This window comes from Panthera leo, chromosome B4 (assembly GCF_018350215.1).
Source record: "Panthera leo isolate Ple1 chromosome B4, P.leo_Ple1_pat1.1, whole genome shotgun sequence".
NCBI classification, from domain to species: domain Eukaryota; kingdom Metazoa; phylum Chordata; class Mammalia; order Carnivora; family Felidae; genus Panthera; species Panthera leo.
In genome coordinates this window covers 59546452-59574038 of record NC_056685.1, presented here as the reverse complement: position 1 = coordinate 59574038, position 27587 = coordinate 59546452, and the positions used below count along the sequence as shown (strand labels likewise).

At 36.9% G+C, this 27587-nt stretch overlaps 1 protein-coding gene across 2 annotated transcripts in view; it reads left to right on the top strand.

The window, feature by feature from the left end:
* ITPR2 (inositol 1,4,5-trisphosphate receptor type 2) overlaps positions 1-27587 on the top strand; it is a 485618-nt gene that overhangs the window by 221562 nt on the left and 236469 nt on the right. For both annotated transcript variants that reach the window (XM_042946117.1, XM_042946116.1), the window contains exons 32-34: positions 1208-1333; positions 13863-13991; positions 15691-15811. In XM_042946117.1, the coding sequence (XP_042802051.1) occupies positions 1208-1333; positions 13863-13991; positions 15691-15811 (376 nt within the window). The remainder of the gene's footprint in view (positions 1-1207; positions 1334-13862; positions 13992-15690; positions 15812-27587) is intronic.

Sequence of the window (27587 nt, the reverse complement as noted above, 5' to 3'; positions counted from 1 at the left end):
CAAAATGCTGAAGGTGTTTGGCATGCAGCAAACCATGGATAAATATAAGCTGCTGTCAAGATGATTATGATAATGCACTGAATGGTTCCGATGTCTCCTTTCCTATAATCAGTTCTTGACACAGGCACCCTGTCACTGAAGGTTTGTTTTTGACCAGAGTCAAGTAGAGATAAGCACTGAAGGCATGAAAGCTGGCCCTGTATTCCTTATGGTTCTAAGTTGGATTCAATGAATCCTTGAAATTGTTTACATGATTTTGTATTTTATATGCATTTTTGAGGGAGGTTTATAGCACACATCACATTTTCATCAAAAAGAAAGAAAAGAAAAGAAAAACTACTGCCCTACACACTTTAGAAGCACTCTATGTTGGTGAGATTCAGTCCTTTTTGAGGCATTTTGTTAAGTATGGAAAAGAATTTTATTACATCTTAAAATAATGTAATTTTTTGTAAACTGTGAGCCTGTTTCTTCTCAGAAATAGTAATTTAAATATTTCTGAATGGCAATAACAGTATTTAATGAATACATTTAAACATTATATTAGAATCCTCTTGGTTTCAAAATATAGAGACCTATCTTAAATGGTTTAAATAAAAAAAAGGGAATTTTATTGGCTCTTGTATTTGGAAATTTGAAGGATAGTTCTTATGATGGGTCAAGATATTCAAACAATGTCAGAATTCTTCCATCTCTTGGTCCCTTTTCCTTTGTGGTTTTGCATCGTTCTCCTGAGCTTGTTTGTCCTCCACACGTCTGGAAAAGATGGCTTCTTGGAATTCAGGTTTACCTTGTTCTACTTTAGTAATAAGAGAGAGAGAGAGAGAGGGGTGGAGGGGAGGGGGAATGACAGAGATGGAGAGAAAGAAAGAGAGAGAGAAATGGGGAGGGAGAGGAAAGAAGACAGGGAAAGGGATCACATTTGACTCTCAGTGTCTCAGGTACAATAGACTTGGTTTAAGTCAAGTGTACTCTTGCACACCAATCACCGGGCCCAGGGGAGCAGGCCCCTAGGTCATGTGTTTACCCTGGGTCAGGGGCTGGAGTGGTTTAGTAAAAAAAGGGAAACGAGAATGCTTTCTAGGTAGAAACAAAACATGCTATAGTCCACGATAGTCACTCAGATTTTACTTAACTTGTCGTAATTGGCATTTGAAAATGAACAATCAAGAAAACAAACTTTCTTTTGTATTTGAAACTTGCACAGGTTAAAATTGCTTATGTGAATTTCGTTAATCACTGTTATGTGGACACAGAAGTGGAAATGAAAGAAATCTACACAAGTAACCACATTTGGAAGTTATTTGAGAACTTCTTGGTGGATATGGCAAGGGTGAGTTACACTTCCATCATTAAATAGTACTGCATGTTTAGTTAGGCTATTGATATATATTTTGACAAGGTGGTATCAAAGATCTGGATGAAAACTTGGAATTAAACTCGCCAACTTTGGATGTAATCCATTACATTGAAAAAGTTGTGAATGCATTTCACAAGATTGTGACATTTAATGAGTTCATGTGCACAAAATACCCAGTATAGTGTGTGTAGCAACAAAGCGTTCATTTTTCCTTTTAAAACTGACTATATCATTTTGTTATGAAATGGGATTTTAGTGGCATTTTTACAGTGGTTAGGAAGATATTGGCAGAGGTCAATTTGTATTCAACCTCTTAACATGGGTGCAATTATGAACCATAGACGGAAGAGATCTCGGGAAGCCTTGACCCATGCTTTCAGACAGACAGGTACTTGACCAGACTACCCAGGGCTTAGCATTGCTCAGTGTTGCCTATTCAGAATTTTCTTTGGGAGAGTGCTCCAGTAATTGAGTCATCTGGTATTTTCACTTGTCAGTCAAAATATCTCTTGCTTTTTACTGAGTCCATTTCCTCTTGTTTGACTTTTGGTGGGGATTGGAGAGGACATGTGGAGCTGGTTGACATTTTCTAGATATTGTCCAGCATATGGTTTTGAGTAAAACTGAGTAAATGAATGCACAACTGAAGAAAGGAAGGAAGGAATCTTCTCTATAGACAGCACTTAATTTCATTTAGTTTATCTTAGGCCCTCCCCTGCATTTTGGCATGTTGAATTGTCAAAACATACAGGTTCTATTATGTTAGTATTTTTTGATCTTCTCTAGTTTTCCTTTGAAGTTATGGGATATAATGTTCAAAGAGTTGCACTAATAGAAGATAGTATATAGATAATCCCTAGAACTATGATGACTTATGGTGGACTGGCCCAGTGCTTTGGCTCTCTGCATTCCTGAGTGCTTTATGCCTCATTTAGATATATTTAGAGGAGAGGGATTAGTGAGGTCCATATTTCCACTGTCTTATAAGAATGGATGCTGACTGTTATCCACTAGCTAACTGCCTCCATACAACCCTTTCTGGAAGGAGAGAAGACAAAGGGGGTATGATAAAACATCGAGACAGACTCAGACATCTGAGAGTAATCTTGGAAAATAAAATAAATCATATTATTCCAGTCCAGGAACTCTTTTATTTAGTCAGAGTTTTCAGGTGAAGTGTGCTTGTTTTACCTTGGCTGTGGTGTGGGATGAGCCAACTCTACTATGTTCAAGCACATGTGGAGTAAGGCAGTTCCGATTTGACTTCATTTCTATAGAATGAAAAGCCACTCATTACCTTTGTCAGGTAAACCAGCACCTGTGGAGAAATCATCTTGTTTTACACAGGACTTTTGTACCACTCATATTTACCCCTGTGTCCTAGAGAAAGCCCTTGTGTCTGATCGGCTGCAAGTATCTCTAGAGACCTTGAAGTAAAGGATGGTTTATATGCCGATGACTGAGCTTTAAAACTGCGCGTGCAGGAAGATATTAAAGAGATTATAGACTGATTTGCAGAGTTGCACAGTGCCACGGACTAAAGATAAGCTTGAAAAGACCAAGGTCACATTCTAGGTGGCATGAACTGCAAAGCTAAAAGGATTTTTATTTTTTAAACCATAGAAAGCTGATGGTAACTGCCACTTGTTATGCCACCTTGGAAACACCCTTTTCATTGATGTGTTCGTAAGGCTAAGACCTATATATTCTTTTTTTGTTTGTGTGTTTTCAAAGCATGTGCCTGCTAGGAAAGATTTTTATTTTAATTATTTTGAGTAAGTAGACAATTAATGTTATTTGTTATAAAGCCTTGAGGGGAGTTTTGAGATCTTTTTAGTTTATTCATTCATTATGTCTAACCACAACAGCTTATCTATATTGCAAAAAGCATTTTTTTTTTTACCTTCTTGTTTTCCTCTTATTTATATTTTAAAACAGCAGCTGTCTTATCCCCTCACTAAGAATGACAAAGAATCACCCTTCCTATTTCAGGGAAGGGACAGGAAACCGGACTTTTCCATAACTGGGCTCTTTCTCCTCTTGAAGAAAAATTAAGGAGCCACCTCATACTCAAATTCAAACACAAAAATTTGTTAAAATAAGGAGAATGTGGCCTTCTAGGCAAATTTCTAGTTGAGTAGATCAGTAGTTCTTAAGCTTCGGTGAGCATCAGAATTACCTGGAGAGTTTGTTAAAGCACAGATTGCTGAGCTCTACCCCAGAGTTTCTGATTCAGTAGATGTGAGTCTTTTCATTTTTAACAAGTTCCTAGGTGATGCTGAAGCCGCTGGTCCAGGGGCCATACTTTGGGAACCATTGCAGTAGAATATAGTAGTGTAAGAGTAGGTACTTTAGAGGCATTAGGCAGACCAAAGTTCAAGTCCAGATTCTGCCTCTTCCCAGCTCAGTTCCCTTGAGCAAAGTACTTACTCCTCTGACTCTGAGTTTCCATATTTGTAAAATGAATACAATAACACATTCCTCATAGGGTTACCAGGAGGATTCAACGTGATAATGTGTATAAGGCTCTTAGCACATGTGTGGCACTTACTAAGAGTGCTGGTAACATCATCTATTCCATCCAAATTATGGCAACATCACTGCGATTATTATAAGGTTATATGTAGCCTTTAAAGCAATTGCAACAATCTTCCTCAATACCTATGCCAAATAGTAATGTTGAGGATGACCAAAAGGAAGACCATGCAGTGCAGGCGAGAGCCAGAAACCATGCCCGTGAAGCAGGACATGCGCAATACTGGCTTGACATAGAGATGGGCTAAATTCAGATGTTCCCATAAAGTGATGAAGTCCTAGAGCAGCTGATTCACATCAGTGAGAAATGGTGGAGGGAATCTGGAGGGAAAGTATGTGGCAACTTGGGCCTAAAGAATCATAGGATCTTAAGGTTGGAAGAGACTGGCAGTCGTATAGTTCACAGTCTTCAGCACCTGCCTGTGTATTTCCAGTAACAATGATCTCACTATTTTTTTTTTTTTTTGAGACAACTGGTTTCATTATTGCATAACTTTAATTGTTAAAGTTAATAAGATTAATTTGCTAGCGTGGGGTGACTTGCCTCGCTAGGAGCAAGAGCTGGGAAGTCTGCTGCGGCCTAATCCAGTGCCTTTTCCCTAACAGCTCCTCAGATTTGTTATGACAGCTCATGTCTTGCAGTGGTGCCTCTTCTGGTATGGTTTCTGGGCTCCTTACTCTTTTAGATACACTTTTGGGTTCTCTTTAATTTGTCAGTGTTTTAAAAGTATGACATTTGGACTGGAACCCAGTGTTTCAGGCAGGGTCCGGCCAGCACAAGGCAGATGACTATTTTAGTAGAAGTTTGGAGAACAGTCTTATTTAAAAGGCGAATGAAATGAAATATTAATATGGAGAGGCATTCATACCACCTTCCACTTTTCTTTTCATGTTTCTCTGGAGTCATTTGTACCAGGTTCTTTTTGTTTGCTCTTGGGTAAAGCTCTCTAAAGAGTCTTATTTTTTAAAAAAATATTTATTTATTTATTTATTTATTTATTTATTTATTTAAGAGCGTGAGCAGGGGCGATGGGCAGGGGGCGGAGAGAGCATGGAGCCTGACATGGGGCTCGATTCCTTGACCCTGGGATCATGACCTGAGCTGAAATCAAGAGTTGGATGCTCAACCAACTGAGCCACCCAGGCACCCCTAAAGACTCTTTATTAATATCCTTCATATTCCTGTTTTCACCCCCTTGTCTTTTATCTTGCTAAGACCCATATAAGAAAATCTTTTTGAAAGACCATTTTTAATAAACTGGTGCTATGTTTCACATACTTAATTCCATTCTGATTTCCTGACAGCATCCGTGTTCTGTAAAGACACCATGTTTAGGTAGGCAGCAAAGGTATTAGACTCATGAAAAGCTGTTCCACTGTCTTTCAGAGCATGTAGTGGCAGCTCACTTTGGTCCATGTTCCACTGGGCTAAAATTGGCATTCGTAGGGCAGAAATACTTTCCTTTGCAGAGTCAGGGGATTTGAGTCATTATTAGAAAGCACCTTAAGAGGAGTGGACTATGGTCAATGTTAGCTTCAGAGTGTAGTTTTTTCTTCTGAAGAAGTTTCCAATTTTGCTATTAATTTCAAGATTTTTGTAATGACCAATGGTACTCTAAGTGACATATTGGCAGAATGAAATTAGACCAAGAAATAACTTAGAGGTGCATCTAATGTAGTGTCATGTCATTGTCCCATCAGTCACTGCTTAACAGGACAAATTGGAGTATTTTATTTTCAAATAGTGAGCCATTCCTGCCCGTTACTTAGCTTACCGAATAGGTCGGAAGTAGGAGTAAAGGCGGAATTTATATGCGCTTTGAACCACACTTTCCAAATTCTCTAATTTGACAGAATTGAGTAAGTTTTCTTTGCTTGATGATTTGATTCTAGAGTTTTTTTGTTTTTTTGTTTGTTTGTTTGTTTGTTTTTTTTTTTTTTTTTGACTTTCTTAAGTTGAAGGAGCCATTGACAAGTCTTATTTTAAAGGGTTCCTTTTGTCTGGCCTTATTAGCTAGTATTGCAGGGAAGTGAAGAGTAGAAAGACTCTATAAACCTTATCCTTTGTGTGGCACTTTTCCTTCAGTTGTGAAGCCTCCCTCCTTATTGCCCACTCTTTCTCAAGTTTAAAAAAATTTTTTTTAAGTTTTTATTTATTTTTGAGAGAGCATTTGGCTCAAAGTACTTTTTAATTTTTTTAGTGTTTATTTATTTTTGAGAGAGAGAGAGAGAGAGAGACAGAGTGTGAAACGGAGGGTGGGGAACAGAGAGAGGGAGACACAGAATCTGATGCAGGCTCCAGGCTCCGAGCTATCAGCACAAAGCCTGATGCAGGGCTCGAACTCACAAACCACGAGATTGAGACCTGAGCTGAAGTCGGATGCTTAATTGACTGAGCCATCCAGGCACAACTTTCTTAAGTTTTTTTTTTCTCTTTCCCCCAAATCTTTCCAAATATTGGAATGTGCCAGACTCAGACTTTGGACTTACTCCCTTCTATTTACAATCACTTGCTTGCTGATCTCATCATTCTCCTGTCTTTAATACCAGACTGATTTAATACCTTCGCCTGATGTCTAGTCTCCAACTGCCCGTATGACATCTCCTCTTGGCCATCTAACCTCATTTACCCCTATGTCCCACTAAAAATTAATTCCCTCTCAAGTCTTTTGCATCTCATTAAATGGCAATTCCATGATTCATTCTAGGCATTCAAGCAAAAAATCTTGGTGTTATCTGTAAGTTTTGTTTTCTTATACTCTAAATCCATTCCTTAAGCAAATTCTCCAAACTCTAAAATATTCAAAACATGACTACTTCTGAACAGTTCTTCACTACCACCTTTCTCCAAGATTAACTCTTGTCTGGATTATTGCAGTAACCTCATTACCTGTTTCCATGCTTTCATGCTTGCTCTCTTTCTTCATCTATTCTCTGTACAACAGCCATAATGACTAAAAAGGAGAAGAAGAAGAATGCTGGCTCAGGTCACTCCTCTGCTTAGATTCCTCTGAACGTAAAATGTCTACATGATTTGGCTATTCCCCTGTTTACCCTGTGTCCACTTAATTTCCCCTAGCTCTCTGTTCCATCTACTGGCCATCTTGCTGCTCCTCAAATATGCCAAACACACCTTTCTGTCTGCCTGGGATGCACTGGTCGTCCAGGTATCTTCAAGACCTCTTTCATGTTCCTACTTAAAGTCTTCCAAGAGCCCTTCACTTACTACCTTCTGTATAGCAGCTTCTTCCCTCTTCTCCCCCCTTCACTTGCTCCAGTTTTCTTCATAGAACTTATCTCCATATGACATTTTTATATGCATTTGTATTTTTTTCTACTGAAACAAACAATGGGAAGGGGTTTTGTTTGGTTCATTGCTGCACGCCTGACCTAGAACAGGTTCTCACACATAGTAGATAGTATGTATTTGTGGAATAAATAAATAGATGTCCACTGAGGTGAAAAATATTAAAGAGATGAATTAGAAAACAAAATAAGTGTAGTCTTAGCATAGAATTAAATCAATGTATCAACAGAATGAAATAAATAGGCATAAACAGATTTTACATATGTAAGATATTTATGTAATAAAGAAATTGTTACCCAAGAGTAGGGAAGTGATTAGTTACTTTCAGGGATGAGCAAACTTTTTCTGTAAATGGCAAGGTAGTTAATATTTCAGCTTTTGAGGCCATTATCACAACAGCTATAGCAATTACTAAAGGGAAAGGAACCACAGACAATATGTAAATGAATGGATATGGCTAGATTTGTCCCTTAGGCTATAGTTTGCTTACTGCTAGATTATTAAAGTAATAATAGAAGCTACATTAAGGTAGTGATTCTTATATATTTAATTCATCGATAGACCTCAGGTACATAGAACATTCTTGGCATGGAATAGGCATTCAACAAAAATCATTGATTTGAACTAAATCAGAATGACATTTGAGGACACTGGCGATGTGGGGTGAAATGAACTCCGCTCCTAACCTAAATCATACAATGGCGCAAATTGCAATTAGATTAAGATTTTAGAGATAAATGTGGAACAATAAAAATGGATGGGAATATAGGTGGATATTTATCTGTCTTTAGATGAGAAAGTTCTTTTTAAGCATAAAAGCAGTGAATGAGAAGAGCTAAGGAAAATAATAGACTTTTCACTATTTGAAAGTTTCAAATTTAAGGACATAAAAACATCACGTGCATAAATAAAAAAAATCAAAATAGAAAAAGTTACTAAATATTTTTAAAAAGGCCTAAGTAATCTTTACATAAAGAACTTTTATGTATAGGTAAGAAAAGCACTCAAAATCTAATAATGAAATGGTCAAGACCCAGGCATTCATGATTTATAGAGGAGGAAATACAAGTGAACCCCTGAAAAAAATAGTCAACTGCTAATAATTTTTTAAAAAAACAAAGAAAAATAAGATCCAGTTTCTAACTATCAAAGTTGTAAGGGCAAAAAGATAAAAGTAAAGAGATAATGTTAAATGTTGGTTCACATACTTTGCTGATGAGAATGTAAATTTATGTCGTCTTTCTGAAAAGCATTTTGGTAGTACATTAAAAGAAACCTTCATACCTTTTTAATGTGTCAAATAATTTACCTTCCAAGAATCTGTCCTTGGGAAATAATTAGAAATGATATCAAAGATTTATGGTCAAAGAAGTTCAACATGCTTTTATAATAATAGATAGTCGGAAATAGTTTCAAATTTTAATAATAGAGAAATAGTTCAATAAATTATGATATATCTATAAGATTGATGTTATGGAGTCATTGAGATTATTTTTCGAGGATTTTTAATAACGTGGGAAGGTGCTAATGGTTCAATGATGAGTATAAAAAGAATACAAAACTGGTTATCTAGAATAATTTCAGTTATGTAAAATGTACATGGTAGAGCACAAGGATTATAAGAGAGGATTGTAAGAGGTTAATCATGGTTTTATCTAGATTTTTGTATTATGGATAATTTTTTCTTTCCATTTTGTGCTTTTCTGTATTTTTTTCAGGGTTCCTATGATCAATACATACTGATATTAAGAAAAATATTATGTTTTTAAAAGATGAATTTAGAATTCTGAGAAAGCCAACTGAGTGTACAAACCGATGCCTCACCTAAAAAGGAGGTGTAAAAAGCAAATGTTTGGAGGTTTTGGCCTCATGAGTGAAGGAATGCAAATGCAAATAAAAATGTGCCATGACCTCAGCTATGCAAAGGAACATGTTTACTGTGAATGAGGAATACAAAAACAATCCTTAGGACTAGTATTCCTTAGTGTCTGTGATCACAATTATGTTACTGACACTAGAGTTGCTCTATCCTACAGGGTAGCAACTTGCCACATCTAAAATTAAATTTTAATTGAGTAAAATTAAATCAAATAGAAAATCCCGTTCCTCAGTAGCAAGAGCCACCTTTCAAGTGCCCAATAAGCATGTGCATGGGACATCGCAGAAACAGATCCATCATTGCAGAAAGTCCTAATGGACAGTGCTACTCTAGCATATAATAATGTATTTAACCCCACCTGTCATCTTTGGAAGAGGAGCAGTCGCTTTCAGAGCCAAAGGGAGAAGGGACATTCTATATGCAAGGGGAGAAATGTTAGTCATAATTATGTCTAGAAATATTGTTTAATATTTGTTTTTCAGCAAATGATTTTATACCCACTATGTGCTGAGGGCCTGCATGTGCAGTGGTGAGCAAGTCAGACTAGTTTCTGGTGTCAAGGGACTTATATTCTACTGGTGAAGACAGATTTTCACTTGCTCTTTCCCCCAGAAACCTCCAGGGCTGTTTCCTCCCTCCCTTCAGTTTTTTATTAAAATGTCACCTTATCCAGAGAGGTTCCCCAAGCAAGTTATATAAAATAGTAATCCTCAATTGTGCCCATTCATCCTGCAGCATGAAAAAGGAGCTGTACTCCTCCCTGTACAGCCTGACCTTTATTTTTCTCTAGAGTCTTCTATCTGCTCTATTTTCCACTTATATTATGTATTTATTAGTTTGTCTATTGTGTGTCTTTCCTGGTTAGAAGAAAGGCTCTTCTAGATTAGGGACTTTGTTTTGTTTGGTTCACTGTTCTAACTCCTAATCCAATCTTTAGCTTCCATTTAAATAATAATAGTTTAATAATTTAAACAAATAACTTGAAAATAATAATAGGTGGAGTTTGGGATTGTTTTAATATTTTATTTTACAAATATTTTAAAAATAATGACACGTGGAATATACCAGAGATATTTAAATAGTGATTAATGACGTGCTATAAGACAAACCTCAAGCAACCTAAGAATGAGACAACAAATTGCTGTTCAGTAAGTTTTTGGAGGACGGTTGGATATCAAAATGGGAAAAATTGATCACAATCCATAAGTCAGGTCACTACAGCAGCAAACTGCTAGATAGTGTGAAGAGTTAATGGGAGTCAAGATGTGTACAGGGATGGAGAAAGACTAGTAAGAAACTAGAGCAAAACGTATAGCATATCCTTTTCTTTTGTGGAAGGGAGTTTTTCCTTCTTTATATTAAGTAAATAGAAATGATCAAAATAAAAAATGCTCAGAATTCTGAATATTAAGAATTATTTGACACAATGAAGTGTAATGGAATGAACATTCTAAATAAAAAATCAGAATGTGAGAATATATGTGAAATGACAATCAAAAACGGCTTACTATGAAAAATATGTTAAAATGATACATACTGTATCAGTCATTATCCAGGTCTTATTTAAAGTGGTTAGAGGATTTGGATCATCTGTACATGACAAAATAGGCATGAAATGATTACATGGGAAGTGCCAGGCCTCATTAGCAATGTCAGAAACACAAAATAACTTTTAGGTGTCATTAAATGGGCAAAATAATGATAATTTACTGGTAGAACAGTCGGAACCAGATGGCATACTCCAGGAGATGCGGGCAGTGTGTAAAGGACTGAGAAGGCCCGGGGTAGCACTCAGGAATTGGGAACAATGCAAAGCTGTTTGCACCCAGGCCTGGAGGGGCAAGGGCAGTGCCATTGTTACTGGAGGCACTGCAGAAGGGCTCAATAGGAGCTGTCCCCAGAGATGCAGACATTGCTAAAGCCTTTGTGAGGAGGAGCTGGGGCTGGAGGCAGAGGCCTGGCAGGCACCTGACTTCCTTCTCTTCCACTCTGTTCTGCTGCTGGTGCCCCGTATCAGTTGAAACCAACCGGAGCCTGAACACAAGAGCTGGTTGGTACTAATGGGGGAACAAAAAGGTTGTTGATAGCATTGTAAATTTATTAATTTAGAGGATCAGCTCATGAACAGTACAAAACGATCTATATATCCTCATCTGGTGATTCTTCTTTTGGTGGAATGTACCCCAAAAATCTGGAAGTAAAAATAATAATTTTGCACAATTCTTTATGGTTGCAAAAAATTTTTAGGGAAATCACACAAAAGACTAGCAAGAAGGAAATAACCAAGAAAATAAGAAAATGATTTGTATTTTTGGTTATATATATCTCAATTTATTCCCCAAATGGATTAAGGCATGATGGTGCATTAAAATGATGGAATAAATATAACCTTTTAAAGTGAGTGTTTCAAGAATGACGTGGGATGTGCCTTATAGGAAATAATGGTATGTGAATAATCTGTGCAAATAGATTGAAACTTTGAAAATACATGAATTACACATAAAAGTTAAGTTAATGTGATATCAGTTTTTGAATCATTTCCAATCTTTCCTCCAATTGGAATGAGGCAGTAGAAAGAGGTAAAAGGACAGAGAAATACTGTTATATTTTGGGTTCTTTTTTTTCCTGGAAAGTTTTAAAGAATTTTAATAAGAAAAGTGGCTTCTTACATCTCTTCACTATCCATGATATTATGATGTAGGATGCAAGGTTCTAGAGGTACAAAAATTTTATCATTCATATGGGGCAGAAGAAATATCTTGAAAATTTATTTGAATTTCTGATTCAAATTCATTGAGGAATATATTCAGATAGTTCTGTAAACCCAGACTTTTCATTACCCAGGATTTTGAGGAAAGTCTTTGTATAGAAATAGATTACTTTTACTAATCCACTGACTAAAGCAAATTTCTGAGAGGCTCTTTAGCAAATGTCTAGTTGCAGGCAATTCAATGTGATACTATAATAGCTCTGGAGAGCCCCACACTATTGTGTGAAATGTCACTGGATTTGGAAGAAGGTTATTTGGGCTGGTAATAATAGAAGTGGTCAGCTACTTCTTCAACTTTAATATATTTTTATCTTACAAATCAGAAAATTTCAGTATAAAAGCCAGTGCTGGGAAGAAACTAAATGAAATAAATCCTACTTTATGTCCATCATGGGAAAACTAATTTTATATTAGTTCTGGGACCGCATTCGATTTTAGTCCTGATGTTCCACAAATATAGCCTAACCCAACGTTAACCTTAAATAGTGTAAGAGTCTTTTTATTCTTTCATTTTTAAAATTAATTGATTCATTCATTTCCCAAATATTTACTGACCATGTTGTTTATGTCAGGCATTATGTTATATGCTGGAACACTAACCAAAAGATTACATAATTTGACATAATTTATTTCCTTTAATTGCACTGTTCTCTGCAATAACTGTGAATTAATTCTAATGCAACCCTGCCAGGTAGTTGACACTTAATAGATGAGGGAAAAATGAAGTGCCCTGATGGGAAATGACCTAGAAGGAAAACAATCCCTGTGCTCTTTTACCTCCACTCAGCAAATACTGTTATTTTTCAAACCAAAACACTGGGACACACGTTTCAGAAAGGAATTTTTCTCTTTCATGAACTTATTTGTGTGAAAGGTTTTAAAGCAATATCAAATTAAATTATACTTGTTCTTTTGATTAATCACCTTACTGAAAAGAAAAAAATGATGTAGAAATTTGGATTGTGTAAGAACGTCTGGAACATCTGGCCACCATATTTCCCCACCATCACTGTGTGAATGTTTAAATGCTGTTACTCTGCCTCAGGTTCTCACACCCTATGCTTTCCCCCTCCCACTTTCTTCTTCTTCTTTTTTTAATATGAAATTTATTGTCAAATTGGTTTCCATACAACACCCAGTGCTCATCCCAACAGGTGCCGTCCTCAATACCCATCAGCCACCCTCCCCTACTTCTTCTTTTTATCTTCAAGTTTCTTTTTGTTACCCAGCTTTTTTTCATTTGTTTTTAATCATGTATCTTCACTGTTGCAATTTGTCTCCCCTGACATACTTGGAAATTTGTAGTTTGTGTTACAAAATGACCAATTTCTGCCTCATTTAATCACATAGAGCAGGGCAGGAACCAGGCCTATGTTCTTTTTTGATATATCCTTAGCACGTGTATTATCTCTTCTTGCTTAGCTTACATGAAGAAGGAAGCATACAAAGGCACACTTCCATGCTTCCCAGTTAATCTATGGATGAAAAGGTCAAAAGTGTTGGAAAGAGTTTTATCTTCTTTCAGCTTTCTATTTTCCTTGCCAAATATTTTCTCTTGGCATCTCCAATTTGGGCCAGGTATTATAGGTGAAAATATGTAGAGATATAAACCACCATTAATCACATTCACCCCTTTCTTATAATGACTGTTTCCTCTTTGATTCGCTCACATTGTGTACAAGGGTGTCTTCCAGCAAAGCCAAGCTTGGGGACAGAGGGAGAAGGTTGGTGTGCAAGAGTGTGTAGGAGCAGAGCAGGAGGAAGGGGCTGGGGTCTATGAAAGAACTCTGGTCCAAGGATGAAATGACAACCAAACTTAAAGGAGCAGCTACAGTAGAATGATAAAATTTTAATAGATTTTAGGTAGAAATGTGTCTATTTAAAACAACTTTAAAAAGCACAAGAAATGTTATAAACAACAATTTCAGAGCAATTTCTACAAGGTCTCAGTATTGAGTTAGCATTCAAAGATGTGATAGGACGTATTGAGTTGTTCTATTTTTCTCTCCAGGTTTGTAACACAACCACAGACAGGAAACACGCAGACATCTTCTTGGAGAAGTGTGTTACCGAGTCAATAATGAACATCGTGAGCGGCTTCTTTAATTCCCCATTTTCAGACAACAGTACCAGCCTCCAGGTAACGTAAACAAATACAAAAGCATTCTGACGCATGATTTACTTCCCTCGTTTGAGTAGGAAAAAAGTTTAATCTAACCAGGAAGTCATTTATCACACTTCTGAAGGTTATTTTTCTCTCATATTTTTTATTATTATGCCCCTGAGTTTACCAAACTTTATTTTAAATAAAAAGGCCCCATCTTCTATCTTCAAATTGAATTATTCCTTCTCCCTCTAAGCATAATAGGAATATTCATTTCAGTATATTGGCCGTGTGCCAAATAGTGCAATGAACAGTTCTTTAAATGAACAGGCATTCTGACTCAATAATTCCACTTTAGTAATTTATCCTGAAAGAATTAGCAGGAATTTATATACTAAGATTTTCATTCAAGCATTTATAGTACTTAAAAATTGATATCGACCTTAAATGTCCATGAATAGAGGAATAGCTAAATAAATTATGGTGTGTCTGTAGGGTGGCTTATTACATAGCAATTGGAAATCATGTTTTAAAAGAAATATTTATGACTAAGGAAAATGATTATGAAGTAATATGAAGTGAAACAGGCCCCAGAATTGCAATATAGGATCATCCAAATCTGAGTGTGTTTCTGTGCAGGTATACACAGAAAAACTCAGGGAGTAAATATCTTCAAAATCTCGATACTGATTATCTCTACATGGTAGGATTATTGGTGATTTTCATTTCTGTGTTTCCCAAATATGCTACATTGATTGTGTATTACTTTTATAAAAATACCATTTCAGGAGCGGTGGGTTGCTCAGTCGGTTAAGCATCTGACTTCCACTCAGGTCATGATCTCACGGTTCGTGAATTTGAGCCCCATGTAGGGCTCTGTGCTGACAGATCAGAGCCTGGAGCCTGCTTCAGATTCTGTGTCTCCTTCTGTCTCTGCTCCTCCCCCACTCACGCTCTGTCTCTCTTTCAAAAATAAATCAACAGTAAAAAAAATTTTTTTTAAATTCCATTTCAATTATACTTTCTTTAGGGGAAACTTTGAAACTATTAGAACCATATGAAATTGTTTTTGTAGGTCATAATTATTATCTCCTGTACTTTCATGTCATATGAAACCAAAGTATACAATCAGTCAAACAAGCAAACCCAAAACACCTCCTCTATTTATACTGGGAAATAAACCAGAGATTATTAAAGTAAATACTTAAATTCATGTCATTGGCTTCAAAAAGTGCCAATTTCTTTCTGATTAAGAATATAAAATGCAAATAATTGGTTTTCTATAGAGTCTGGCATGGTGCCTGTCACGAGCTGGGTACATAATAAATATTTGTTGAATGAGATATTCTGTGAATGGCACTGACACTCAAAAAGACCTGATCATAGTTTATTATTATTTTTTTTGCCTATATCAGCTTTATTTTATTTATATATATATATATATTTTTTATTTTTTAATATATGAAATTTACTGTCAAATTGGTTTCCATACAACACCCAGTGCTCATCCCAAAAGGTGCCCTCCTCAATACCCATCACCCACCCTGCCCTCCCTCCCACCCTGCCCTCCCTCCCACCCCCCATCAACCCTCAGTGTGTTCTCAGTTTTTAACAGTCTCTTATGCTTTGGCTCTCTGATCATAGTTTATTTTGATGAACATTTTTGATAATGCATAAATGCTATGTCAGGAGCATGAATGGTTTAATGGTCTATTTGCATACTTTCTGTTTTCAGACACATCAGCCAGTTTTTATTCAGCTGCTTCAATCTGCCTTCAGGATTTACAATTGCACCTGGCCAAATCCAGCACAGAAATCATCTGTGGAGTCTTGTATCAGAACTTTGGCTGAAGTGGGTAAGTCAGAATGTCAGGTCTTATCTATTTTTACATTTTGTTAAAGAAATTGGGCTTTTGGCTAGTAGGCAATACAAGTGGCTTTCCAGTTTGCAATTTAATAAGAAAGCAGGTATGGGAAAGAGCAATGAGCAGCAAACAGGTCTGAATGTTGCATACTTTTGGGGAGGGGAATATAATTATTCTATTTCTTTTTTTCCAAAATTTAAAATTTATTTATATATTTTTAATTCTTGTATTTCTAAACTTAAATTTAATATTGTATATGACACTAACATAGCTCCAGAAGATTTTACAGAAAGGAGTTTAGTTTGTTGCCTCACATTTCATTATAGAATTGTTTCCTCTGTTAAGTAGCCTGGCATCCGAATACCTTCATAGAGCAGTGGGACCTTTTAAGGGTTTTGGTTTTCCAACGTTGTTTGAAATCCATCAGTATTTACTAAGGTTTTGTTGTATATAGAAGCCTTCAGAAATTACAAATGAAATGGAAGGTGAGAGGATTATAGCTAAGGGAAGGTTAGTAGATTTTAGAGAGAGTTTCTCATAAATTCCTATTTTCTCTCTTTCTTTCTTTCTTTCTTTCTTTCTTTCTTTCTTTCTTTCTCTTCCTCCCTCCCTCCTTCTTCCTTCCTTCCTTCCTTCCTTCCTTCCTTCCTTCCTTCCTTCCTCCCTCCCTCCCTTCCTCTTTCTCTTTTCTTTCTTTCTTTCTTTCTCTTTCTCTTTCTCTTCCTCCCTCCTTCCTTCGTTCCTTCGTTCGTTCGTTCGTTCGTTCGTTCCTTCCTTCCTTTCTTCCTTCCTTTGTCTTTCTTTCTTGCTTTCTTGCTTTCTTTCCTTCTTTCTCTTTCTCTTTCTTCCTCCCTCCTTCCTTCCTTCCTTCCTTCCTTTGTCTTTCTTTCTTTCTTTCTTTCTTTCTTTCTTTCTTTCTTTCTTTCTTTCTGTTAAGAGAAATACTGGACTTAAAAAACAGATGAGCTTGAGCACTCTCGCAACTACTGGTGGTTCTGCAGGCATTGGGAAGGGTAACTTACAGTGTATGTCATCACCGCTGACATTTCTTGAGCAGTCGCCTTGTGCATTGCTAAGCAATTTACTTGCATTGTCTCATTTAATGCCTGGATAGGTTCTTTGTTTATTTACATTTTACACTTGGGAAAAACACAACTATCTAGATTAGGTAACTTGACTAGGGTTAGTTATAGTGTATGCTCAGTAAATATTTGATAAACGAATAAATGATTTACTAATTAATGACCATCTAAATTTTGTCTTTCCTCCATCCGCAAATTGACCTAAGTGACTGTATATTAACAAGATTTAATGACTGCTCAATTTTAATTTGAATAAATAACCTAAGATAACCTAAGAGGATCAATTTTAAAATTTTAGAACTAAGGAACTAATAGAGTTCATCTCAGTTATTTATTATAAATAAGTAGTAAACTTGATAGATTTTCTATATACCAAAACGAAACAGACTACACTGTGTAAAATGCATTATTCACACTAACAATAAAAATATTAAATACTTAAGAGAAAAGTTATTAACAAGAAACACGAGAGAATAATATACTATATAATACTATATACTATATATAATATATAATGCTATATTGAGGGCTATAAAAATGTATGATAAATAGAGAGCTTTACTATTATTGGATTTAAAACTTCCCTTTCTAGGGATGCTGGCTCTCCTCACATAACTGATAAGCATAATGCTTCAACAGTCAGGAACCCTCCTCCACACACACAGCCTACTTGTGCTTAGGTAACACATGCGAGGCCAGACCCCACAATGGTGTGTCCCCTGGCAGCCTGGCCTCTGATGCCCTTCTATGAAGGGACCCTCTTTACTTCCTGTGGGTACCCACAGTCTACCTCGAGCTGCTGAGGGACCTTCTTTCCACCAGCGTGATCCCTGACTCTGCTGGTCACTCCTTCGCATGCATACGCTCATCACGTTTGATACCCTGTGCCAGGCTGTCCCTGAGCATTGACATGCTCCTCACCCCTCCAAGTTCTGATTCGCCACCCCTGGCAGCCTCCCACACAGGCACCTCTGCTTCCTTTTGACTCAGAAGCTCTGGATCACGTCAGGACTGTGTGCCCTTCTTGCCTAGTGCAGACACTTAACTTTGCTCTTCTCCTCCTACAGATTCTAGGAATGAATCCTTTAAGAACAGAAAGGAAGAAATGAGGGACGAGGCCATAATAAAAAGAAGGACACAAAAGAGAACCTAATTCTTACTTTAAAAAGACACACATAACAAAATGTCCAGAAGGATATAAGTAAAATATTAACACTGATGATCTCTGAGTGGTGAAATTATAGGTGTATCTGGTTCTGTTGTTCATGCTTTAGTATAACTTCTTAGTTTTTAATAATATACTTTTAAGCTATAATGAACCATTACCAAAAGCATTTTTATTTGGATGAAATCGTCTGGGAAATATTCTAGTCATTAAAAGATAAAATCCAAAGGAAAAGCAAAGCAATAAGATGATGCTTTTTTTTTTTTTTTTTTTTTTTTTTTTTTTTACATAGGAATACATTGTCTTAGCTGCCAAGTATGTTTCTATATTTTACATTTTAAGGCCGCCTGCCTTCTTCTTCCTTCTTTCTCTCTCTGTCCTCCTCCTCTTCCACCTCCTTTTTCTTCTCATCCATCTTGTCCTCCTCCTCTTCCTCCCTCAGTATTTAGCAAATGCAATGGAGGAAAAATACCAGTTGGCCCTACACAGAATGTGGAAAGTGTGCTCTTCATACAGTTAAAAATTGAGATGAAGAGGGACGCCTGGGTGGCTCAGTAGGTTGAGCATCCAACTCTTGGCTTTGGTTCAGGTCATGATCTCCTGGTTCCTCAGACTGAGCCCCAAGTTGGGCTCTGTGCAGACAGCATGGAGCCTGCGTGGGATTCTCTGTCCCTCCCTTTGTCTCTGCCCCTCTCCTGCTCGCTCGCTCTCTCTCTCTCTCTCTCTCTCTCTCTCAAAATAAATAAATAAACTTAAAGAAAATTGAGATGAAGAACTTTGAGCCATAAGTGAGACCCCACGCCATGCTTTCTGTCTGAGTTCTGACATCAGTGGTATTTCTTGTGCAGTCAAACCAGTTCTTGCATAACAGGATGGCCCAGTGTTGGAGATTTAAAATAGTCACCAGCACCATATTAGTCTAAAGATCTCTTTTTTTTTCTAAGTTATAAGATTTCATTTTCTATCAATCCTCTACTGGCTTGAACCTTATGATTTAGCAGAATATTTTAGTGACTTTTTGTATGCTATAAAGACATGGGTGATAAAGAGTCTAAAAATTAATTATACCTAAGTCTGTAATCAAGGTAGGTTTGGAAGGGTGATGCTTTGGTGTAAAATCGCAGTTTTATCTTTGTGAGAAGGCATGTTTTCTTTCACTTCCTCATTTGTCCTTTCCACTCGAGATAAAGCTCTGGAAACTTTATCTCTGTTGTCCCTTTGCATCTGTAGCTCTCCTTCATTCCCTTCCATTAAAGCCTTGACTTCCTTTCTGGACCACTGTAGCAATGCAATGTTCTCGCTTGTCTTTCTTTACTTAAATAAATCTGCTACCAGAGTAATCTTCTTGAAGTGAAATTCTCTCTGTTGGTTTATAAACAGTAACAACAAAGTCCCCAGCCTTCAGCACCATCCCTTTGTCTAACAAACTGAGAACAGATTTCTTTCCTTTTTTAAAAAAGTTTATTTTGAGGGAGGAGGGGCAGAGTGAGAGGGAGAAAGAGAATCTCAAGCAGGTTCCATGAGTCAGCACTGAGCCCAACTCGGGGCTCAATCTCATGAACCGTGAGATCATGACCTGAGCTGAAACTAAGAGTCAGACACTTCCCACGCAGGCACCTGTGAGCACAGATTTCTTACTGTAACATTCATGGTCTCTAGAGCACAGCCCTACCTTACCTTTCTGACTGCCTTGCCCGCTGGTTCCCACACAACTCATGTGACAGAAGACTCAACTATTAGGCCCTAGCCTTGCTCACGCTGTAACTTACTTTCTGTATTTCTGTTTGGTTCTTTTTCTTTTTCTCTCCAGTTTCCACCATTGCCGCTTGTCAGCATCTTTCCCATTATTCAAAATGTTTTGTTCTAATTTCTCCATAAAAGCCATTCTTAACTCCCATATCTAGAGCTGAGCTTACCCCCCTTTGACCACTCACACTTTTCTTATGGTCTTTATTTGATCATAGTTTAGCTCATCCTAAGTCATAACCTTATTTCCCCTCTTAGACTTTGAGGGACAATTATTATGAAGTGCCGATCACAAAGACATTGATAAAAAACTATTGTCTGGGATTAAGAAGGTAGAAAGCAAAGTCTGCTTTGTGATAGTGAGACCACATCTCTTTTTGCTTGGGCATGGATGCTGTTCATAGAAAAACATACTCAAAATGAAAGGTGCTCAGAAGTGAGCCTCCACAGTAGTAAAGTGATCTAAACCCAACTTACTTGAATGGTGATTGCAAACATTTGAACTATTTAGACAAAGAAGAGAAAGCTGAGGGTGAACATAAGAATCTTTTGACATTTGAAGGTGATAAGGAACTTCTTTTACAGGGAAAGGGTTATAACTAACATGTGTCAGCTGTAAGAGGCAGATTTTTGTCCTAATATAAAGGATAACTATTTTACAGTTGGTACTCTTTTAAAACCTTAGGGGTCACATTTGATTTTTCTATGTTGTTCAGGCTCTATTGGCTCCATTTCCAAAATATATCTTTTTTCTTTTCCTGTGTGACACTCTTCTCCAAATTCACCTTCATGTGACGTGGACTACAGAAGCATCTTCTTACTGAATCCCTCACCCCCCATCTCACTACCATCCATTCCCTACACAGCGGTTAGAACAATCTTAAAATGTACGTCAAGTCGTTATCACTCACCTACTCTCCACTGCACTTGAAACTGTATTCCTTACCGTGGCTTAGAAAGCCCTTTATCGTCTGAGCCTCGTCTTCTTTTTCTACCTTTCCTTCACTCCTCGCCCAATTCTGCTGGTCCACCCACACTGGCTTTCCTTCTGTTTCTAATCTACACCAGGTTTGTTCTCATCTCAGGGCATTTTCACACGCCATTTCTTCCGTCTGGATCCTCTCCCTCGGCATCCCCCCACCTCGGCCCGATTGTCATATGCTCAGAATGTAAGTTCTCGGTGAAATGTTCCAGAACATTCCATAGACAGTGTCCCACCTTCTTCCTGCTCCTTATCCTATTCTATTATTTTATTTTCTTCTTAGAACTTAACACTGTTTGAAACCATCTTGTTTGTTTATTTATTTTTCCTTCTTGTTGTCTGCTTCTCTCATTAGAATGTAAACTATGAAAGCAGGGACTTTGCCTTATTCACTGACTGGTAGGTCCTGAAAGCGTCTGGATGATCAGGTTAATGAGTGTTTGTTGACTGACAGTAATTCACGGGCTAGGAATTTTGCAGATAGTGAAATTTAGGCTTAGAAAGGTTAAATAACTTGTCCAATTAATAAGTAGTTGAGTTGGGTTTAAAATCCAGGTTTCTCTGAGTATGCCACAGTATGCCATACTGTGTTCCCCCAGAAGTCCTATCTTAGGAAGCCCTAAAAAATAAACTAGAACTTGGCAGTTTGGCTTGCTGAGTAGGGATTTACCTGAAATTTTACAACTCAGGTGCAAAATCATTTTTGTGCTTCACCAACCCTTTAAGAATGCAAAGAGGTGCTACAATTTAACACAATTCATATATGTAAGAATTTGTAATATTGGAGAGAACAAAGAGGATACATATTTAAGAAAAAGTCAAGAGTACACTCTTTTCATAAAGCAAATGTCCAGTGCATTTATAAGTTGGTAAACACACTCCTGTAATGCAAATATTTATTACAGATCTTCCTTGACTTATGATGGGGTTACATCCTATAAACACCTCCTAACTTGAAAATATCATAAATCAAAAATACACTTAATACAACCTAACCTACCAAACATCTTAACTTAGCCTAGGCTGCCTTAAATGTGTGCAGAACACTTACATTAGCCTACAGTTGGGAAAATCATCCAACACAAAGCTCTTATTCTTTAATAAAGTGCCAAATATCTCATGTATTTATTTTTAAAAAAATTTTTTTTAACGTTTATTTATTTTTGAGACAGAGAGAGACACAGCATGAACGGGGGAGGGGCAGAGAGAGAGGGAGACACAGAATCGGAAGCAGGCTCCAGGCTCTGAGCCATCAGCCCAGAGCCCGACGCGGGGCTCGAACTCTCAGACCGCGAGATCGTGACCTGAGCTGAAGTCGGACACTTAACCGACTGAGCCACCCAGGCGCCCCTCATGTATTTATTGAATATTATCCTGAAATTGAAAAACAGAATGGTTGCACGGGTGCAGGGCCCTCATGATCACGTGGCTGGCTGGGAGCTGTGGCTCGCTGTCACCTGCCTAGCATTGTGAGAGAGGATTTTACTGCATATCACTAGCCTGGGAAAAGGGAAAAGATCCAAATTCAAAATTCAAAGTACGATTTTTCTACTGAGTGTGTACCACTTTTGCACTATCGTAAAGTTGAAAAATTGGTAAGTCAGACCACCATAGCTCAAGAACTTTCTGTGTAGTTACATTTACATAACACTTTGCAATTTGTAATGTGCTCTCAAGTACATAAACTCAACTCATTTATTACCAAAAATTCTTAGTTCTCTTCATTATTTGTACATTAGATACAAAAAGTAGTAAAAGACAAGAGCACTTCCTTCATTAGTGCTTACGCTGCTGAGAGCAGTAAGTATTTATTGAGTGTTGGACGGTGTGGTAAACCTTACGATGTGGACATAATTCTTACCCCATCTCATGATGGGGATGTGAGTTCAGCAAGGTGAGGCAGCTTGCCCAAGGTCACACAGGTACATGAGGACAGAGCCAGGATCTTCAATGCTGACACATGCTACCAGGCATTTGTGATGCCCCACTGTCAAATCAGTTTCAACAAGCATTATTTGTTTTATGCCTTTAAGACACAAAATGTAGATCAAAATGGTAATTTAAGCTGTACGTGAAACGAATGCATACAGCTTTCAAATAACTTAAAAAGAATATAAGGAGATTGTGAGTTAAGTTAGTAAGGGTTTGGAGGAAGTCCTTATAGAAAAAAGAGTGCTTCCTATCATTTGTCTCTTTTTCCTTCATGAATACTCCAGAAATATGCTACAGTTTTATCAGTTACTATCAAATGTGTTGAGGCCTTGATCAGTTGTGCATTCCTTATGTCATGTTCAATTTGTCTGATAGAACTTCATAAGCATTTAAAGTTGAAGCTGTGATCAGTTGTGAATGTACCATGTATATCATATTAGGTTTATCTGAATAAACTTCCTAATCTTTTAAAAGCTGAGGTGCTTTTGAGTGATTTGTATCTGCAGAAATTACTGATAGTTACCTCCATTGCTACACTTTTTCCCAAGTTATGTGGAATTTGAAATTGATAGGAAGATACAGGGTCTTAAATGGTAATAAATGCAAATTCCCAGGTAATGTCATAGGCAGGGGGCAGAGGGCTACCTGGAATAAGATATATATATCTCTATCATTCTCTCCTCAGTGAGGTAAGTTAAGGCTGGTTTAGAAGCAAGTATGGATGGGGATCTCTGGAATAAATGCACACCATAAATGCACTGAGATTTGAGAAATGATAGGGCCATTAAGGCCAGGGAAAGTTTTTTTTGTTTTTGTTTTTTATGTTTTTAAATGTTTATTTTAGTCTTGAGAGAGACAGAGCTTGACCGGGGGAGAAGCAGAGAGAGAGGTGGGGATATGGAATCCAAACAGGCTCCAGGCTCTGAGCTGTCAGCACAGAGCTTGACACGGGACTCAGACCCACAAACCATGAGATCACGACCTGAGCTGAAGTTGGACACTCAGCCGACTGAGCCACCCAGGCGCCCTAAGGCCATGTACAGTTTTAAATGCGCTTGGTCAGTACCTGTTCCTCAGTTTACTCTTTTACATAAGACACAATAGCACATGTTAGAAGTACTTTGAGAAAAAGCATCCAAAAATTACTTCCATATTATTTCACTTAAAAAAGAATTTTGTTCCATGTGTTTCATAATCTTCAAATGATTTGGGGGGGATTAATGTTGGGTACTTTGTTGGCAACAGAATCTTTTTTCCAAATGGAAATTCTGTAAAATATCTTCTACAAATGGTTTGAATAATGAACATCAATCTTCAAGCCAATTTTGCCCCAAAAATTTGAAATGTAGAAAATAGTAACTCTTTGAGAAGAGAAATTCAGTCTCTATTAAACAAACAAATCCATTTTAATCTACCTATGGTGTTGTAGTTGACTGTGTGATGAGTTTGACATAATGCACTCCTGTAATTCTGATTTTTCAAACTGTCATTATTACTTTTGAAAAATTAAATCTGAATAAGTTACAAGATGGGACAAAATCTTATAAATTTTTCACATATTCATTGGTTCATTGGATTTATAATGACTGTTCGTTATCTGCAATGTTATTATTTTAGTTGTTTGGAAAAACAATCTGTCAAACTGTATTTCCTGTCCTCAATGAATTTCTAGTACATTGGGAGTAAACAACATGTACAGAGATCACAAAGCAGAATAAGTATCTTAACTAGCAGTGCTAAGTATCCTATCTGTTACAAAATTTTAGAGCCTGAGATAGATAGTGCCTGGAGCCTCTGTAGGTACTCAGTGAATATTTATTACATGAATAAAATAAATGGATGAATATACGTAAATGAATGAATATCCTACTCTTGTCATTGGCTGCATAAGATCTTATTATGGGCCTATATTCTAATTTATTTAACCCCATTGCTGAATATTTATTTTGTTTCAAATTATTTTGCCTATGAGGAAGAATAAGGTAAATACCTAGGAGTAGGATTTCTGGGTTATTTATTTTTTATTCATTTATTTAGTTAGTTTCATGTTTTTATTTAAATCCAGTTAGTTAACATACAGTGTAATATTAGTTTCAGGTGTAGAATTTACTGACTCATCACTTCCATACAACACCTGTGCTCATCACATGTGCCCTCCTAGCCCATCACCTATTTAGCCCATCCCCCTACCCACCTCCCCTTCGGGGAATCTTCAGTTTTTTCTGGGTATTTTAATTTTGACAGACACTGTCCTCTGAAGAGATTGTTTAATTTACATATCACCAGTGATGTAGGAGAGCATCTTCCTCCTCGATAGCATGTTGTTGCCAAATTCTTAGATCTTTGCCAATTTTAACATGTCATTATAGATAATTACAAATATTGTTATAGACGATATCATTCTAAATAACAGTATTGTTATATATGTGTTTCTCTTTTTATGAATGAAGAAAAAAATCTGTCCGTATGATGGAGTCCTTGATATTTCCTTTTCTGTGGATTTACTTGTGTTTTGCCCACTTTCCCTAAAGGTTTTGTTTTTTTAACCTTAATACTTTCTCAATCATTAATTTATTAAGAAAATATGTTCTTTGCCTATAAGTAACATTTTTAAAAAGTTTTTCATTTGTCATTTGAATTTTTATTTTGTTTTATTTTTTTGGCATGCAGAAATTTAGTTTCTTTCAGGCTTTTTAGGTTTTCTTTCATCTTCAGAATGGCCTTGATCAGACTGAGTTTTGTTTTTGTTTTTAATTCCCGTTGAGAATTTTCATGATTTTGATTTTTCTGTCTGTCTGTTTGTGTTCTTGGTGTGGCTGTTTACAATTTCAAGCTGTCTGGAATATATTATGTTATAAGGTAGAAGGTATGGAGTCAACTTTATTTTTTCCAGATGATCAGTCAGGTGTGCCAATAGTAGTTATTGCATAACCCATAAAATTATAAAATTATTCAATTTGGGCATTAATTGAGTGTATGTTGAGTGCCAAACAGGAAAGATGCATTTTGTATCTTTAATGTTCTTCACATTTAACAGCACTCGTGCTTCAATAGAGACTTACCATGGATATTATGACATGATACAGAAAAGACACCACACTGCCCACCCCATCACACCTTCTTTGTGGGCCAACTGTTGTGGTTCTTGTGGGCCCACACAGTCAGGCTAGACAACCAACCAAGTGTTCTAATTAGTGCTGATTCTTTCTGTTGCCTTTCTTTCCCCCAACCTGTCAGTTTATCTCTCTAAGCATTTTTTTCCACGGCACCCATCACTGCAATATGTGTGTTCTCAGAGATTTTGTTCTGGCAGACACCATCAGTGATGTTGTCTAATTAAAAATTTTCACACAATAGGCAATATTTAATGAATAATAATTAGAAGTAGATTTCGATTATATCTTAAGATCACTGCAAAGACTAGTCATATCCAGAGAATTTTCAGAATTTATAAGCCTAATTAGTAGGTTAGCCGAATCATCAAAATACCTGTGAGTCAAGATAGCTCATTTTAGAGAACTAGCTATTGCTAGGCAGAGCTCTACAAAAGATAAATGTATTAATAACAACCCATCCTTTCTACCATTAGTTTTTTTAAGAACTCCATATACTTACTCTCTGACAAAATATCATTAACAAGGTATGATCCCAATTGCATTCTAATTCAGAAGAGAAATAGGAGGATTTCTTTTTTAAATGTTTTAAACTTTAACGTGACTCATTCCATTAAAGCACACAGTTGGAGTTAATGCTATAGGCCAGAAGAGTGACTGACTGTAGTAAATTCATTAGTTGTCCCTTAATGAGAGAGAGAGGGGGGCAGTGGACAGCCAGTAATCCAAAATACAGCCTAGTTCACATGTCGATATACTGTACTATTCATACCATAATTTCCCTAATTTAACAAAAGTAAGATAAATTTGGATTATTTTTTTGGTTGCATTCTAGCTTTTAGGTTTTTGTAAGCCTTTTCTTTTTCTAGTCACAATTTTCTTTTCTGCTTTAATTTTTAAATAATATATGGAAAGCTAATTAGCATTGTCAGCTTTGCTTTTGAATTACTATTTATAATATTTTGACAGTGTAGAGAATCTATGTCAGGCCATATCTTTAAAAGGATTCATATTTTTATAATTGCTTGAAAAATTTTTATCATTATCTCCACAGCTGACTTATTTTAACTCAAATTCTCTTTTCCCCATTGCATAGTTAATTTTCTTTTATTACTTAAAAATTGTGATCTAGCCCTCGGCTAGAGTTAACCTTAGGCATGACAGAGTAGTGTATTTTACTCAGTTAATCTATAATGTACAATTTGTGCTAAGATAGGAGACTAGAAAAATACCAATGAAAGTAGTACAATTTGAGGAAAGCAAGCAAACAAAAACCCCTATCGGCAAAGTCTGGGCCAGTGAATTCTCCTGAAGCTGGTGTGTCCATGCTGTTGGTCGTGGTGGAATAGTGGCCGCAACATCTGGGATGGGTGAGATTCCCCTGAGATGGCTAATTAGAAGCCTGCCCTGCTGAGATGAATAGAAGTGCTGTCATTGGACTGCATCTCCACTGGTGTCATTAGAAAAATAATTCATTGAGGGGCACCTGGGTGGCTCAGTAAGGTTGAGCGTCCGACTTTAGCTCAGGTCCTCCTCATCTAGCAGTTCATGAGTTCAAGCCACGCATGGGGCTCTGTGCTGACAGCTCAGAGCCTGGAGCCTGCTTCGGATTCTGTGTCTCCCTCTCTGCTCCTCCCTGGCTTGTGCGCTCTCTCTCTCTTTCTCTCTCCCAAAAATAAATAAATAAATAAATATTTTTAAAAAAGAAAAATATTCATTGAATACTTCTTTGTGTACATTCTATTCA